This window comes from Cricetulus griseus, chromosome 5 (assembly GCF_003668045.3).
Source record: "Cricetulus griseus strain 17A/GY chromosome 5, alternate assembly CriGri-PICRH-1.0, whole genome shotgun sequence".
In the NCBI taxonomy this organism is placed as follows: Eukaryota; Metazoa; Chordata; class Mammalia; order Rodentia; family Cricetidae; genus Cricetulus; species Cricetulus griseus.
The window spans coordinates 192,278,494-192,297,138 of NC_048598.1; the positions used below are offsets into that span (position 1 = coordinate 192,278,494).

Here is an 18,645-nt window from a genome sequence, read left to right on the forward strand (position 1 = left end):
TTAGAAGGGAAATTATCTCTTCTCCTCTGGTCCGTTACTAGGTACTTAGCTTCTGTGGTTATTGGGATTGTGGCACATATATAGGAAGCTTAAAGCTAACAGCCACATGTAAGAAAGGACATACGCTATTTGTCTTTTGGGACCTGGATTATCTTACTCAGCATGATATTTTTTCAAGCTCTATCCATTTATCCGCAAATTTCATTTTTCTCAACAGCTCAACAATATTCCACTGTGTAAATATACCACATTTTCCTTATCCGTTCATCAGCTGATGGACATCTGGGCTGTTTCCAACTTCTGTCTATTACGAATAGAGCAGCAATAAACAGACGAGCAAGTGTTTCTGTAGGAGAGTGTAGTCTTTTGGGGATATAAATGCCCAGGAGCCATATAGCTGGATCTTCAAGTAGATCAATTCCAAGCTTCCAGAGGAATCTCCACATTGTTTTCCGTAATAACTATGCAGATTTTTACTTCCACCAGCAACAACCTCTTTCCCTCCTGCATCCCCATCAGTATGTGCTGTCATTTGTTTTATTGATCTTGGTCATTCTAAGATAAGATGAAATCTCAAAGTGGTTTTAATTTCCCTGGTAGCTAAAGATGTTGAACATCTTTAAAAGTGTTTCTCAGCCATTTGTGCTTCATCCTTTGATAACTCTCTGCTTAGTTCTGTACCCCACTTTTTAACTGGATTATTTTCTTGATGTTCAGGGTTTTTTAAAATATTTATATATTCTAGATACCAACCCTCTACTGAATATGTAGTTGGTAAATTGTTGAATGATGGTGTCCTTTGCCACACAGAAGCTTTTCGGTTTCATGAGGCCCTGCTTATTTTTCAAGCCATTTTATTTGTGTATTCTGCTTCCGTATGTGCCTGTGTATCTCCTGCATGACTGATGCCCGTGAAGTCCAGAAGAGGGTGTTGGATTCTCTGGAACTAGAATTACAGACAGTTGTGAGCTTCCATGTCTCTCCAGCCCAGAGGCCCCATTTATTAGTCAGTGGTCTTTATCTGTGTTCTGATCAAAAAATCCTTTCCTGTGCCAGTGAGTTAAAGCCTATTCCCTACTTTCTTTTCTGTCAGATTTAAGATATCAAGTCTTATATTGAGGTCCCTGATCCACTTGGAGTTGAGTTTTGTGTAGCGTGATGAATAGGGATGTATGTTCATTCTTCTACATGCAGCCAACCAGTTGCAGTCATTTTTTTTCCAATGTGTATTTCTAGTTTGCAGAAATCTTCAATTTTTTTTTTTTATGTGTGCTTTCCCTGCACATGCGTCTGTGTACCACATGTGGCAAATGACTACTTAGACCAGAAGAGGGTGTCAGATCCCCTGGGAATGGAGTTACAGACAGGTGTAAGCCACCATGTGGGTGATGGGACTCAAACCTGAGTCCTCTGGAAAAGCTGCCAGCAGCCAGAGCCATCTCTTCAGCACAGTAGATATAGAACTCTTAAGCAACCATTAAGAAGGCCCCAAGAAGAAATTATCAACACTCCACAATGTAAGATCAGTACACAAAAGCCAATGTGATCCTGTATGCTTGCAATGAGAAATAAAAAATGGCCTCATTTATAATAACATCAGGAATATTTAACAGGAATAAATTTAAAAAATGCTAAGCTTACACTCTAAAAAATAAAAATACTAACGAAACAAATCAATTCCCATCAGAGTACCACCTCACATCCTTCATACCACATTAGAAAAAGGAACCAAGAATTATCCTATCTAAATCTCAGAGTAAAATCTGTAAAACTCAAAAAACAAAACTATGAACATTCATTAGATTTGGCAATGGATTCTTCATAATGACAAACAAATTATATGTCAAAAGATTCTGTGCTTTGAAAGTCACGATCTTGACAGTATATGGTCATTCCACACACTAACTAGGAAACAATATCTCCAAATCATGTCCTGGTGAGATTTTTATATCTAGAATATATATCCTTTTTCCATGTTTGGTTGTATATATATATACACATTTCTCCAAAGATACACAAACGATCAAAAACCACATGAAAAGATTATCAACATCACTAATCACTGAGAAAATTTCAATCAAAACCACACAGTGTATGGTAGCCCTTTCTGATTGACTATTAAGCTGACTTGAAAAAAAAAAAAACAAAGCAAAACAAAAAAAATCAGATAATGACAAGGTCTAGCAATTCTAAGGGGAAACTGGAACCTTCTTCACACAGAGCTGGTGGGAATAGAGAATGGTGCAGCCACTTTAGGAAATAGTAGGGCAGTTCCTTAAATGATTACACAATCAGCACACGGCCTGGCAACTCTATTTCCATAAACACACACACACACACACACACACACACACACGAGAGAGAGAGAGAGAGAGAGAGAGAGAGAGAGACAGAGAGACAGAGAGACAGAGAGACAGAGAGACAGAGAGAGACAGAGAGAGAGGCAGAGACAGAGAGGCAGAGACAGACAGACAGAGAAATAAAAACTAAATGTCTGCACACACACACAGTTTTATATATGTGGATACAGTGGCCATAATGATTAATAGGGAAAGAGTTCAGCTGTGTATCAAGGGTATATGCTAAATATTCCACACAATGGGGTATTATTTGTCCACAGAAGAAATTAAGCACTGATTGGCCATGACAAACATTCAGACACTGTAAGATTCCATTTGTATGAAATATCCAGTATTATAAAATCCATAAATACAGAAATTGGTTTAGTAGAGCTGAGGGGTTTAGGGGACAGAACTTTTTTTGAAGATGACAACGGTGGTTTAAAACACTGTGGTGACAGTTGTATAACTGTGATATATTCAAAACTACTGCACTGTATACGGGAAACAGGTAAATGGCATGGCACAGGAGTTAGCTTGAAATCAATGAAGGTGTTCAAAGTTTTTGCCTAATAAGTGAAAACAGAAATTCATTGATTAAGAAATTATAAACCACAAAGCAGAGGACTGCTCCTCAAACAACCCAACTTAACATTGCATTCCAGCTTCTGAGAGAGAATGCTCAGGAGGCTCCAGTGATTACGAGTGGCCAATGACTGCTTAACAATTCCAGAGAGCCAGGCTGAGAACAGCAGTTACCTTCCTTCTCCTTCCCTACAATTAGGACACGAGCAGGCGACTCTTCGAAGCCTCTTGCCAGGTTGCACCTCTGCATCAGAGGTCTGCTGGCCTTGCTGCAAATGCACTTGTGTGAGTTGGTCAGGACTAACAGCACCTATCGTTGCATTAGCAATCCCTCCAACTGCCACTGTTACAGGAGCTATAGTGGCTTGCTGGACTTTCACTCCATCCTGTCCTTGCTGCTGACCTAAAAGAAAAAGACAGAAAAAGAGACTGTTAGCATGCTTCCTATTCCTAAAGAAAGAAATCCATGTGGACATTTTAAAGTTCTAAAACGTTGGTTTCTTAGCAATGAATAAAAAACAAAGAGGTTAATGATTTATACCAAGCTAACCCTTCCAAAACATACGGTATTTATCTTAGCCACTCGGTTTGTCTTTTTCCAGCTTCTGGGATTATATACAAACATAACCACTTGACTGAAATACTGTGAGGACTCATGAGACAACTGGTGGAAAATGCTATATAAATACAAACCATTATTATTACTTATAGTCAACAATATTACCTCATATGCCAAGAAAATACAGGAATAATTAAAAAAAAAAAAAAAAAAACTACTGAAAGGATTAAGTACTATGGGCATTTCTCATTTCCAACCAAGAAAACACCTCCTTACTGATGACAATTTTTGTTTTACTTTTTAGTATTTGAGTACATCACAGAATTAAATGTCTTCTTCCTTTACTATTTTGAAACGCGGCATTGCTACAAAGCATAGGCTGGCCTGGAGATCACGACATAACTCAGCTGGCTTCAAACTTACAGTCCTGCCTCAGCCTTCTAAAGGCTTGGGTTACCACCACCATGTCCATCCTAAGTGGTTTAAATGCAAAATCAACAATGACATATAGACAGTCACTACAACAAACAGATTTTTTTTAACTTTAGTCTTTTCTTATGCTTTTGCTTTTACTCCTTAGACTATGTCTCAAGTATATACTAACTTTGCTTTCTTAGAAACTATGTAAAATGACAGTGTTGTGGGATATTTGTATACTGTGTGAAGATGTATTTGCTGTGATTGGTGTAATAAAAAGAAAAAAAAGAAATAGCTGAATGACCAAGCAAGAGGCATAGGCAGGATTTCCAGGGACAGAGAGGACTCTGGAAAGAAGGCACAGTTGCCAGGCAGACATAGGCAGTACAAAGAGATGAGGTAATGAGCCACATGAAAGAATGTAGGTGAAAATGAATGGGTTAATTGAAGTTATAAGAGCTAGTGCGTCAAGCCTAAGCTAAGGCTGAGCTTTCACAATTAACAAGAAGTCTCTGTGTTATTATTTGGGAGCTGGCTGGTGGGACTGAGGAAGACACATGGCATCCAACGTAGAGGTTTGAATATACACATAGGGCCTGATAAAGCTGTCTCTGAGCAGCCCAGGTGTGAGGTAAAAATGCCCACTGTATCATGGACACAGCAGCTCCCTGCTCAAACACAGAACAACCACAACAACAAAATCATCTTTGGCTGACTTGTGCACTCAGCATATTCCACACTTGTGTTAATGCAAATATATGTATGACCTTTAAAAGTTTGTGTGTTTTCAGAACAAAAGGACCAGACAACAATGAAGACAAGTAGCCCAGGTGATCCAGCCTCTCAGAATGCCTCTGTGGTGGTCTCCTCAAAATTCTGCATCTAGAACAACTTCAAAACTGCTACCTGAGATAGTCTGGACTCACACACTACTCCAGCCAGAACTTTAAATAAGCCCTGAACCTTCCCATTATACAGATACTACACGACAAATGATAGAGCCAGTTATCCGAGGGCTTGATCATTGGCCCAATTTTTCCAGACAACAGGAAGTCACCCCCAGACAACAGAAAGTAATTTGAAGAATATGACACCCATATTCCCAAGAAGTGGATGGGTGGTTTTTGGTTGTTCAGTGGTTTATGGATGTTTGTCATCATTTAGGGGGGGTTGGTTGCAAATTGTTACTGGTCACAGTAAGGAAGAAAACTAAGCAAGGGAGGTTAGATTCAAGGATCTCTCTGAAAGGAAAAAAGGGAGATATGGGACTGATAGAATAAAAGGGTAGATTACTGAATCTACTTTTAGACTAAAGAGCAACTACTAGTCTCAAATATTTTACACTGGTATGAATTTTCACATACTGATACAAATTTAAGGTTATTTTTGTTACGCTGTATGTGTTTCTTCTCTTGTTTAAAGCATTGTACCTATGCAGTTCACTTAAAAATGTCATGCAAAATTCTGGTCCTTGGAAGCTATTATAAGCCATTTAGGATAATTAAGAAGTGCAGGTTGGTAGTTAGTCACCTATAACAAAAAAAGTTGTGCTAGGCATGCTAGGTATGTTTTCAAGATCATACAGAAATACATTTTAGATAGACAGATGGTCTTCAAACACTTCATGACAGTAAGGTATGTCTGCTCCTGGTAACACCAATTTACTTCAATTCATTTATTCATAAAGATATTCTTCAACTTAGCTGTACTCTAATCCCCGGGTCACTCTTCTCAAGTTCTCCTGTACTTTACTGATCTCCCTCCATCTCAACACTCCACTCCACGGTCCTTGCTAGGCTTCTTCTCTCGTCTACAGATCCCATGCTGCTCTGAAGGGTTCTGGCTTCTTAGATGACCTACTTGTAAGGGTGATCTCTTCTGCATGACTGTCATGTATAAGCTAAGGCTTCCCAATTCTGTCCCTTCCACTCAGCTATCTCCCATGAGTGTCACTTTCTCACTCTTGTCAGGAGACATTCCCAAATTCCTCAGAGGCAATCTGTCTAAAAACCAGACAAGTTATTCTAGCTCTTTTAACTGTCCAAACAGGAAATCTGGAAGTCCTTCCTGCGCCCCCTCTACCTTCCCATCTCCCACAAAAGAAGCTATCGTTTAATACCTACTGTGAGCTAAGAAACTTTACCACATTTTACACACTAACATTCTGATGGACTTATTACACCCAAGTTCACAAAGCAGATGTGAAAAGCCAACTCCAGAGAACATCTTTATCTTACCATACAAATTGCTTATGTTGGTCCATCGTCCCCCTTGAGAATACCTCTTCAAAATATCTCCTATTTGTCCACATTCTCCAACCTATGGGACACGAGGGCAGGCAAATTCCTATCAGCTTCCATCAGTTTTGATCCCTGCAACATCCCTACTGCATGTCTAGTTCCCCCGAGAAGTCGATGGAACCACCAACTCCATGCACCACCATGGAGTCAATATTTCCCCCACAGTGCATACCTGCTGACCTGACAACTTCTTCTCTGGGCTTTCCTCTTGAATTCTACTCTCATTGCTACATTCAGTGAGCTCCTATTTCCTATAGTGGATCTTGCTCCATTTTCTTGAGGGCTTTGACACATTCTCCTACCCCAATACCTCAGTCTTACATTAGTCACACCAATTCAGTATTTATGCTCTCAATTATAACTCTACAATCAATCATGGCCCAAAGTGAACAAATGAAAATTTATATATGCTACATTGTGTGATTTCCTGTATCATCTAGAAGCTACTGGATTAAAGCCTTTTAAAGACAGTATTACACTGTTGAGAACTGGCTCTGGCAGCTTAGACATGCATAAAGGGCTGGAGAGACGCTGTGGTACAGGAGGAATAAAAACAAAACAGCATCTGAGGTTTCTATGACTCTTGTCACGGTGGTAAAATACCTAGACATGAACTAGACATGCAATAGGGATGTTGCAAGGATCAAAACTAATCATAACTTCAGAGTGGAAGGCTTTATTTTGGCTCACAGATACAGAGGCTGCAGTCCATGTTGTTTCTGGGCCTGGAATTATTCGGAATGTAATGGCAAAAGAATGTAGCAGAAGCAAACCATTCACTAATGACAGACATAGCTGGAGCTTTTAATTAGGCAGGAGAGTGTCCCGGGAAGGAGATTATGAATCTTGGCTTCACTTCTTCTTCTCTGTCTTTGTCCCAGCTCCGGGGTGAGTGGCTTTGCTGTAATATGTCTAGTGCAGGTGTGCTACACCCTCCCTACTCCTAAAGGCAAAGGGTAAAAGCTCGAGAACTGTGACTTTTCTGTTTGTAATTTCATTATTTCAGGTATTTTTATAATAATGGAGAGCTGATGAACATAAGAATTCAGTGTACTAGTGAGATTTATTCATTCAAAAAACATCTAAGTGCCTGTTTATGTTTAACACTTCTAGCAAAATAAAAATAAAATCTGACCTAAAACACTTACTTGTAATGATAACAAAGCACTTGCAATATGCACAATAAAACAATGTACACATAATATCTAAGCTAGACACAAAGTGATTTACAATAGAGAGCAATGATAAGAGTGTATTTAAAAGCCTAACTCCAATGTAGCATGCTGCTAGGGTCTACAGTTTAAAAGAGTAAAGAGCTAAGTATTAAAAAACTCCTCCAAGAGACTGGCATGGTGGTACATGCCTGTAATCCCAGCAGTAGTGAAGCTGACCAGGAGGATCATGGGTTTAAGGCCAGCCTGGCTTTAATTGCCAATTTCAGGTCAACAAACCACTATAATTCCTATTAGTGTTGGAAGACTAACAGGAAGGGAGACCATTGTTAACATATGTCACCCTCCCCTATCCAATCCTGAGGAGAGCTGCAATATAATGTCATTTGTGCTTAAGGAGTTGACTAAATTACTGGAATGAATTCAACATTTTATATTTAACCATTGAATGCCCTCTTCTAAAACACAGGGAGGCTATACAGATTTCCCAAATTGGCACAAATTTACTACCCTGAGTAGTAAAACACAGATATGAACCTAGATTAGCCTGAATCCAGAGCTATGCATTCTTTTCAAGATGGCTACATTTGTTCCTTGAGAATTATTAGGGATATTATTTGAGGATTGGAGACATAAAAGATCTATGTGCCTATTACCTGCCTATCAAATCAGATGTCTAAAGACATTCTTCCTTGGAATATCCCTAAATTAGGAAGGAAAGCACCCATGTAAAAAGCCAGGCATGGCTGTAGCTGTGTATGCATAAACCCTAGCTTGTGGGAGGTATGGTAGGAGGAGATCCAACTGAGCTTTGGGTTCAGTAAAATAGTGTCTGAAAAAACAAGGTAAAGAGCGAGTGAGGAAAATACGAAACACCTCTGGCTTTGACATGAATGTGCACAGGTGTCTACACACATACAAACACCTACAAAATGCATGCCTGGGTACACATACACACATACAGGTCCAGTCAAAACAAAGATACACTCATATTTTTTCCTTCTAATTATTCCTACTTATTTCAACCTCTTCAAGCAGGTTCAACTTCCTGTCATCTGCTGCCCATACTGAGCCATCTAATATGTAAATATGAAGACAAATACTCCACAAACGTTCCACTGAAGGTTACTTTTCAAGAGACATCCTAAACTCCTCCTGTTAAGGGAAGAATTTTAAAGGCCTAATCCTTGTTAAGATCATGTAACGAGCATACAAGACTATATTTATTCACTAATGACATCATGCTATTCTATGAATCCATCCATTGACCATGAATGTCCTTTCTTTGTCAATATGGCTAATTTCTAGCCATCTCTCCTGAGCTATTCTGTATCTCTTCCTTCAGGGAAGTGTCTTCACAAACTCCCTCAATGATTGTTTATCACTCTTACATTCTCACAGAAAGGTTCTTGCATTTAAATGCATTATCACACTGTATCTTTATAACTTAGGATTTCAACAAACCCACCCCCCATAGACCTCACTGAACATACGTATTCTATAAAGCTCTCTTTCACATTAGTTTCTGTAGCTACCACAACACCTAACAAGCTCAATAAATATTTACTAAATGAATAAACATAATCACCCAAAGCCTTTCTGTGTCAGCCCCAAGGCATCATCACTTCTGTGTTTTGAAACTTTTCTGAAGTGTATCCCACACTTACAAACTCTCAATCACCCTGTTTCCATAGCTGAAGGTGTGGCTGAACACTCTTAAGTTTTATGGAGTGGAATTGTCCTGCCGAAGTTTCTGTGGTAGTAAAAATGTGCCATGGGGCTCCCAGGATGGGTCAAACAGTAAGGGAAGACCAGAGTTCAATCCCTAGAACCCAGGTAAAAGGTACCAGGTATGGCAAAGCACACTGGCAATCCCAGTGCTAGTGGGGTAGAGACAGGAGAGCCGTCTCACCTATGGGTGGGCTGTAGGCCAATGAGACCCTGTCTCAAAAGAGGTGGACATCTGAGGTTGTCCTCTGGCTTATACAAATGTGCACACATGCACACACATAAACACACACCACAAAATACATACACATATGTAGAGAGCAGAGGAAACCCTGAGCAAGCAAAGTCATGAGTGAATGCATTATCATTACTGTTGACATGGGAAGGACCACAGCAAAGACTCCAAGGACTCAGACCCACTGACTCTGATGAAGCCATCCCCTTATGAGTGAGGAGGCTCCTAATGGTGAAGCTTTCCTCTGGGCTCCAAGTACTTCCTGCAGGAGGTCCAAGTATGAGCTACTGAAGACTGATCAGTGTATCTAAAAACTAACACCTTTAACTTCTTCCTCCAGTGTTTACAGCCTGAGTCTGCTTTGCTAGCCTTTAGAGACCTCCTGAGAGACTAGCCAACTCCTCTCCCTGTGCCATATTTGATAAACATGCTGAGACTCTGGGGTGCAGTGACAGGTGGTGGCACTTCACCGGACACCAGCTTTTCTGTACATGTGTCTGTGTATCTGTCCTTTCTTCATTCCCTAGACATCCCTACTCAGGGTTCCAGGACCCAAGCCAAGAAGGACCCGGCATGTATAAAAAAATAAATAAGTGAATAAAAATAAATGAATATGTACTGCACCAGTGCTGTCCAACATAGCATCTAAACACAGGTGGCTACTAGCACTAGAAGTGTAGTGTGAGTCAGCCACTGAATGAGTTTTTCTTTTACCTTAAGAAGCCACATTCAAGGCCAGGTGGTGGTGGTGCAGGCCTTTAATCCCAGCACTCAGGAGGCAGAAGTAGGCAGATCTCTGTGAGTTGGAGACCAGCCTGGTCTACAAGAAACCACATTCATCTAGGGATACTACACTAAACAGTACAGTCATACACAAAATGCAATGAATGATACTCCTTACTGTCTGTCCTACGTATCCTCTTAATGCTCAATACTAGCTAAGAGCAGTGGGTATGCCATTCTGTTCTTTATTTTGGCCACAGAAGTTCCCATTTGTCATGGCTTAAGCTTTTCCTTCTGTCCTCAGAGACCGAGAATGGCCCTCATTCAGGTTCTCCATCCTTCAGCACTTCCGTCTTAAAACTGTGCCCCCTGTCACTGTCACACTCTACCACCACTTCAATCCACCTCTACCAATGTTGGTTTTTCTCACAGCCAATCTCTGATCCAGGGAGATGTTGTACTACTCCTGAGGCTTTACAAGCAGCAGAGTTCAAGCCTGTTCTAGCTTTCTTATCTTTTTCCTTTCTTTCTTTCTTTCTTTCTTTTTTGCTGAATGCCATTTCTTGAGATTTTTATACGTGTGCGTGCGTGCGTGCGTGCGTGCGTGCGTGTGCATGCATGTGTGTGTGTGTGTGTGTGTGTGTGTGAGAGAGAGAGAGAGAGAGAGAGAGAGAGAGAGAGAGAGAAACAGAGACAGAGAGCCTTTATCTTGCCACATCAAAATGTCATGAGCTTTTACGAATTATTCTTAACATGCTATTGGCTACAAGTTTAGATTTATTTTTATTGATATCTAGGCTAAGTCTATGGCCCAGATACTGGTTTCTACCATGTGTGCTAGAGATAAACACACATTCCAAATCAATTTACCTTCTCTTATCCCTCAGAAACTACACACATTTACACGTCTCTTCTGTAATTTATCATCCACCCTTATTTTGACATTGTCATGATAAATCCAGATTTCTATCCACACTGTCAGCTTCATTTTCTAACCTTCCTGCCAGCACACACACCCACTTTCTTGTCCTTTGTACAGCTGTCTCTTCCACTTATAATCCCTTCCTTCTTGACTCATGCTGGTTAGGGACTCCTTTTATTTAGAGCATCAGTTCAAGCTTCATACAATCTTTATTTCTGCCCTGGATCTCAGTGGCTTCACCCTACTCTTAATCTAGAATCACTAGCATTCATCCATCATTCATTTCCCTTTTAGTATGTGATATCACAGATTATTCCTACATACCAGAACATAAGCTTTCTAGAACGCAAAGATGTATAACTTGACTGTCTCCTAATTTAACCTTAATTAGACAGGATGGACATGCCTATGACCCCAGCATGCAGGAGGCAGAGACAGCAGAGTCCTGAGTTCAGCATGGTTATATAGTAGGACCTTAATAAAAACAAAAGGACTGAAATCTTAACTATGTGTTTTGTTAATGAGAATATAAGAAATAACCACAGAGCATATGTGTTTGAGAGGCAGTAAGCAGCAAAGGACAGCAATCAGGACACTGGTTATTAAAGGAATAAAACAAGAAGAGAATAGCAATCTGGTATAATCACAGATAATATAAGCAGAGGCAATCAATTTTATTACACTAATCATCTAATAACCCTTGGGATTTTTTTTGTTCTATGCTCAAAATATATGAAAAAATATGATTTCTGGGTATCTAGCATATTTCTACACACACACACACACACACACACACACACACACACACACACACACACACACAAAATATTTATTTTTAATGAAATTATGTCACACCAAGGGAAGCAGGCAACTTCTATACATAGGTATTAAGAATTCCTACAACAGTCCTTAATTCCATAGATGTTTACAGGTGATCTTTCCAGCCCTGGAAATACAGAACTGGCACTCTGTGTTAAGAGGGTACAGTATGCTCTGTCAGTTCTTAGGGTCATCTCTTAAAATAGATGCACAGTTTAGGGCCAAGAGAAGCTAGTCCAACACCGTTACTTGTCATGGAGCATAATCTAGCCCCACGGAGATGGCTATTTTAAGATGCATCTCTAAACAGCAAGCTGAATAACCAGGAAACCGTTTGCTTTCTACTCTCAAGTGTAAGTGAAGTAGTCACAAATTTTCTCTGTCACAAACACCACACTGCACACTCCATATGCAATTCAGACCTATCTTCAACTGCAGGGAGCTTAGCTGTAGTCATTTTCCTTTCACTTCCAATCAGGATTGGAAGAGTATGAGCATTTTTGAGGAAAACTATCAGATTATCTAGGTTTTCTTTTTTTCCCTCCTCTTGGATACAGATAACATTTGGCTTATGATGGAAAGGTAAAAACATAGGCAAAGGAAAAGCTTTACTGGTTTCCCTGATGAGTTCACAGTGTGAATGTTAAAAATCTTTTACAGTAAAAAACTTGGACAAAAGAACCATTTGAGAACATGGCGGATCAGACTAATTTAAATAGTATGAAGAGATGTTCAATGAAAGGAATGAACTTTACTGTGAAACTAACTATAATCAAGCTTAATCCATCCAGTGCATAGCTAAATTTCCTCTTCAACTCAAATTCTAAAGTATTTAAAATATTTATCACAATAAACCCTCAAACCATGGATCTGAGATATTGGCATTATAGTTCATTTAAGAAACTATATAGTGGGCTCAGAGGTTAAGAGCACTGACTGCTCTTGCAGAGGACCTGGGTTCAATTCCAGCAACCACATGATGGCTCACAACCATCTGTAATGAGATCTGGTGCCCTCTTCTAACCTGCAGGCACACATGCAGACAGAACACTGTACACATAATAAATAATAAACCTTTGAAAAAGAAACCATATAGTTCTCAAAGGAAGTACAAGTGCTCAAACCTTAGCCATTGGAGAAATACAGATTAAAACTACTCATTGATCCATCTCACCCCAGTTGAATGGTTATCATCAAGGAGACAAGAGTCAAGTGCTGGTGAGAATAGTCGGGACTGGATTTATAACCATTATGAAAATCATCATGATGACTTCTCCAAAAACCAAAAGCAGGTTTACCATACAATTCAGCTATATCACAGCTGTGTATATACCCAAAGAGTCTATGTCATACTACAGAGATATCTGTACATTCATGTTTATTGCAGCTTGATTTGCCAAAAGATGAGCGGATAATGAAAATATACTGCATGCACGTACTGGAAATATTTTTAGTCATAAAGAGAAATGAAATTATCATATTTACATGGAAATAATGGGAACTGGAAAACGATCATTATAAGACTGGAAGTCTTAATAAACCACATGTTCTCTCCATGTAGACCCTGGTTTCTAAAGGTTAAATATATGCTGAGGTGGGATTAGGTATAGACAGAAGTCAGAAAACTAGAAAGAGGGCCATGCAATGGGATAGGAGGAAAGACTAGGGAAGGGAGAAGGCAATACACACGATATGAAAGGGGAAATAGCAAGAGAAGGGGGAAGCCGGGGAGGGAGTCAGGGAAGAGGAGGAGGGAGGAACTGGTATTATATCTGACTCAATGCATACAAATTTCTTATTATTTCACCAACACTGTATTTACATTGCACTGAATGTTACATGTATCTAAAATTAAAGAGATAGAGGAACCTGAAGCTATTAAGTTCTTTCAGAGGATGTTAACAGATTGACATTATATAAAAATTTTTATAGTTTTAAATAAAGGATTTTTAAAACCATCTTGTATGGCAGTCCAAGTGACCAAATACTGTTTGAGCAGAAAAAGAAAGTATAACATTGACACAAGAAAAATGTAATTACTTTTAATGTAACTTTTATTAGCAGTTACAAAACCTATATTAATACAAAGCAGACATGTGGCTATCAAGCCCCAGTAACCCTCCTGTCCTATGTCCCCATCACTGCCATGCCATCATGTTCTGGAACTGAGGTCTTCTACACACGACAGCATATTACCCACTGAGCTTTAGCCTCAGTAAGTGTCTCTGGCATTACAGAGACCAGGTGTGAGTGCTGGAGACAGACAAGTGGAGTAGACAAATAAAATAAATAAACTGAGTTTCCCCTAAATAAACAAACATACCCAGATTATCTCATGTCACTGTTCCATGACTCAAGGTTGTGTTAGTAAAATGAAAACAGTAACAACAAACCCTCACTAAACACTTTATTCATTGCAATTAAAGAAAAAGAGACCAATGGGGTGATATCAGTCTGGCTCCAGCTATAGTTTTCCCAGGTCATTAGACCAGTGCTAAATTTTCAAATTTTTCTAAATTGTTTACTTAATGTTTTGTTAAAAACCACTTTAAGTGGGGGAGGGGAGAAAGGGATGGAGAAAGAAAGGGAAGGAGGGAGGGAGGGAGACAGCTTTTCTCATTAAGGAAATGTCACGTACCTGAGAAGGCAATATGAAATTCTATTAGAACACGCCAAGATACGGCACAAGCAAAATTTTCATTGGCAAAGATTTAACACCCTTTCTCACTAAGTTATAACCCATTTAAACATTAAATGAAGAACACATCAGTTTTACCTAATCCTACCTTTCAACATAATTATAATTTTTCAGTTTTTCGAGGATATGAGCAATCTTAAGTGTCAACATGGAAACCATTTCTGAGACTTCATTATCTTCATTTATTTCTTGAAATGTGGAAAACCAACCGTGGGATCCCTATTTACATAAAGATCCAGCAATACAAAATACATAAAGCTTTTTCTCCCCTGCTCTTGCATAAAACCCCACTCCTGCTCTTTCATTTATCTTTTAATGTTATGGGTGCTCCCACCCAGAAAATGCAAAGGACAAAACAACCAATTACACAGCATTCCCTAGTCATTTGAGGGCATGTATTAAATGTGTTCGTTCTTGAATACATTGTGTACATGTGTGTACAGTATGAAGGTCCATGTCAGGTCTTCCCAACCACTCTCCACCTTAAACTTTTGAGACAGGATCTCTCACTGAACCTGGAGCTTGTTGACTGACCAGCAAGACTGTCTGGACAGCCAGCACTCAGGGCTTGGCTGTCCTCATTCCCTAGTGCTGGTTACAGAGGAATAACTGTGCCCCAACAACTTTGTACATGGGTGACAGAGATCTGAACTTAGTTCTCATGTTTGCCTGACAAGTACTTTACCAGTAGAGTTATCTCGAAGAAGCTTAATTTTTCATTATAATTCATTGGCCTCCCCTATCAACAACTTTTCCTCCTATTATCCCTGTTCGCAATATGATTATTTGACAGGATTTATCAAGAAACGCAAATGGGGCTGTGGAGGTATAAAACAGCTACCTGAGTAAACCTGATGACCCAAGTTCAGCCCCCAGAACCCATGTAACAAGCAAGATGTGGTGATGTGCAACTGTAAACCCAGCATGCCTAAGGCAACACTGGAGGTAAATTTCCTGGAAGCCAGCATCCCAGGTCAGCTAACCTGGCGCATGCACTGCAGTAGCCGAACAACCAGAGATGCTGCCTCAACAAAGCAGAAGGTAAGCAATGACTCTGCCAAATTGTCCTCTGGCCTCCATGTGCAGACCATGCTATGCTGCGTTCTCTCTCTCTCTCTCTCTCTCTCTCTCTCTCTCTCTCTCTCTCTCTCTCTCTCTCTCTCTCTCTCTCTCTCCCTCTCCCTCTCCCTTTCCCTCTCTCCCTCCCTCCCTCTCTCCCTCAGTCCCCCTCTGTCTGTCTCTCCCTCTCTCAAACACACACACAAATTTTACAGAGTGAAAATGAGCAACAATGTTTATAAGTACTGACTTAAAGGTTGTTACAAAGTTCTATTCTGCAAATCTACGTACTACACAAGACAATAAAAAACATTTTAAAAGCAGGGTATTACAGCTTAGGAACATACTGGGTTCTGCCACTAAATCGAGTGTATGAAACAAAGTTGAAATAAGCATATTAAAATGTAAGTTTAGTTTTTCTTGATGGAGAAACTATTCTATATACTGGATCAATTCTTTGCTAACCTAATCACTACCCCCAGACACAGGAGAAGACACAATTAGTTTTAAGAACTTATTTCTTTAAGGAGGAGAGAAGCTGGTAAAATTTGCCTGTAATTAATTTTTTTCTTAACAAAAAGCTTCTAACACTTGAGTATAACCTTAAGTCTGAAGGACTTAAAGCTGCATTATCTTGACTTTGCCAATGACTATGAGATTAAGTCAGAGATGTCCCCTACAAGTTCATTTACTTAACACTTTTTCTCCTGCTGGTGGTACTATTGTGGATTCTGGAAATTGTTGGGAGATGGGGAAACAATGAAAGTAATCCCAGTTCCCAATTCCCACTCTCTGTGTTTATCTGCCACGAGGTACAAGACTTTACCCTCCATACCCTCCTGCAGCCATGATGTCTGTGGTTGGTTGGCCTCATGCACTTTGGCAGAATGTCATGGCTGCATGGGTGCACACATTCACCTGCACAATCTCTCTCTCTCTCTCTCTCTCTCTCTCTCTCTCTCTCTCTCTCTCCTCCATTCTCTCTCCCCTCTCCCCTCCCTGGCAATCTAATTCAATTCAGATGCCTTCAAAAAAAAAAAAAAAGAAAAAAGAAAAGAAAAGAAAAAAGTCTTAACTCTACTTAATACTATTTCTTAGTGGTAAAATGTTTGAAGCTATTTATTTATTTGTTTGTTTGTTTGTTTGTTTTTCGAGACAGGGTTTCTCTGTGTAGCTTTGGAGCCTATCCTGGCACTCGCTCTGGAGACCAGGCTGGCCTCGAACTCACAGAGATCCACCTGCCTCTGCCTCCCGAGTGCTGGGATTAAAGGTGCCACCAACGCCTGGCTAAAGCTTTTTAAAAAACAATATTCTCATGATTTGAAATAATGTTATTAGCAGAAAATAGCCACTGAAGAGCTTGTTACTTACAGTTTACAGGAGGGGGATCCAAACCATGCCACAGATTTGGGGGGAAGGACATGGGGAAGCAATGGGGGAATAACAGGAAATAGAAGGGGAAGAACTGTGGGAAGGAACATTTAGCATGGTGTCTGCAGGAAGGAATATGTAGGACAGGGTAGACATGATTAGAATCTGCTTGATTAACTAATTTAGAGGACTCTAGGACATGGCTGCTGTTACCAGTCATCTGGATTGGAGTGGCTGTCCTGAATTAGAGAGCATCATTACAAAGCCTGCTCAGTTGGTAGAGCATTTGCTGTGTGGCATGAGAACCTGAGTCCCAGCCCGAGTACCCATATATATAAAAATGCTGGGTATAGCCTGACTACACTAGGCCCTCTGTCCTGCATCAGGCGCCCGAGCCTCAGCTGAGTCTGGGCACTGCTCTGTGCCCCCAACCTCCCCCATCAACACCTGCTCACTTTTGCCTGCCCAGACCAAAGGCCCACCCTGAGTACAGACACACGCCACCCTTGTCCACCCACCACCCTCTGCCATCCAGCTGCCACCAGAGGCTGAGCCCTCCACCTGATGCCACCAGAGAGAGGGAGAGACCCCATCTGCACTCACTGGAAGAAGGGATGGGAAGAAGACAGAGTAAGAACACACTCAACAACAGGAAAACAAATATGACACCACCAGAATCTAGGGACTCCACACCAGCAAGATCTGAAAAGCCCAACACAGAGAGTGAAGAAGAGATGGACCTCAAAAATTATCTTAGGAAGATGATAGAGACATTTAAAGAGGAAACAAGAAAATCCCATAAAGAAATAGAAGAAAAAACAAGCAAAAAATATACGAAATGGAGGAAAAGACAAATCAAAAATTCAAGAAGTAAACAAATCTCTTAAAAAAAAAAAATCTAAAGAAAGCCAAGAAAAAACAACCAAACAAGTGAAGGAAGCACTCGAAACAGTTCAAGGCATGAAAGCTGAAATAGAAACAATAAAGAAAACACAGAATGAGGGGATGCTGGAAATAGAAAGGCTGGATAAATGATCAGGAACTAAAGATGTGAGTATAACCAATAGAATTCAAGAGATGGAAGAGAGAATCTCAGTTGTTGAAGACTTGCTAGAGGATGTGCAGTCATCGACCAAGGAAAATGTCAAGTCCAACAAAACCCTAACACAAAATATCCAGGAAACATGGGACACCGTGAAAAGGCCGAACCTAAGAATAATAGGTATAGAAGAAGGTGAAGAAATACAGCTGAAAAGTAAAGAAAACATATTCAACAAAATCATAGAAGAAAACTTCCCAACCTACAGAAGGATATGCCTATGAAAGTACAAGAAGCTTACAGAACACAAAACAGACTGGACCACAAAAAGAAGTCCCCTCGACACATAATAATCAAAGCAACAAACCTACAGAATAAAGAGAAAATATTAAGAGCAGCAAAGGAAAAAGGCCAAGTAACCTATAAAGGCAGACCTACAGAATCACAACCAACTTCTCAATGGAAACTTAGAAAGCCAAAAGGTCCTGGATAGATGTCCTACAAACACTAAGGGAACATGGATGCAAACCCAGATTACTGTACCCAGCAAAATTTTCAATCACTATAGATGGAGAAAACAAGATATTCCATGGCAAAACCAGACTTAAACAATACATATCCACAAATCCAGCACTACAGAAAGTTCTGGAAGGAAAACTCCAACCCAACGAAGATAACT

General features: G+C 40.0%; 1 protein-coding gene across 2 annotated transcripts in view; it reads right to left on the reverse strand.

Annotated features, from left to right (window-relative positions):
* The window catches only part of Sp4 (Sp4 transcription factor), a 66,717-nt gene that overhangs the window by 22,438 nt on the left and 25,634 nt on the right, over positions 1 to 18,645 (reverse strand). For both annotated transcript variants that reach the window (XM_027416422.2, XM_027416421.2), the window contains exon 4: positions 3,099 to 3,327. In XM_027416422.2, the coding sequence (XP_027272223.1) occupies positions 3,099 to 3,327 (229 nt within the window). The remainder of the gene's footprint in view (positions 1 to 3,098; positions 3,328 to 18,645) is intronic.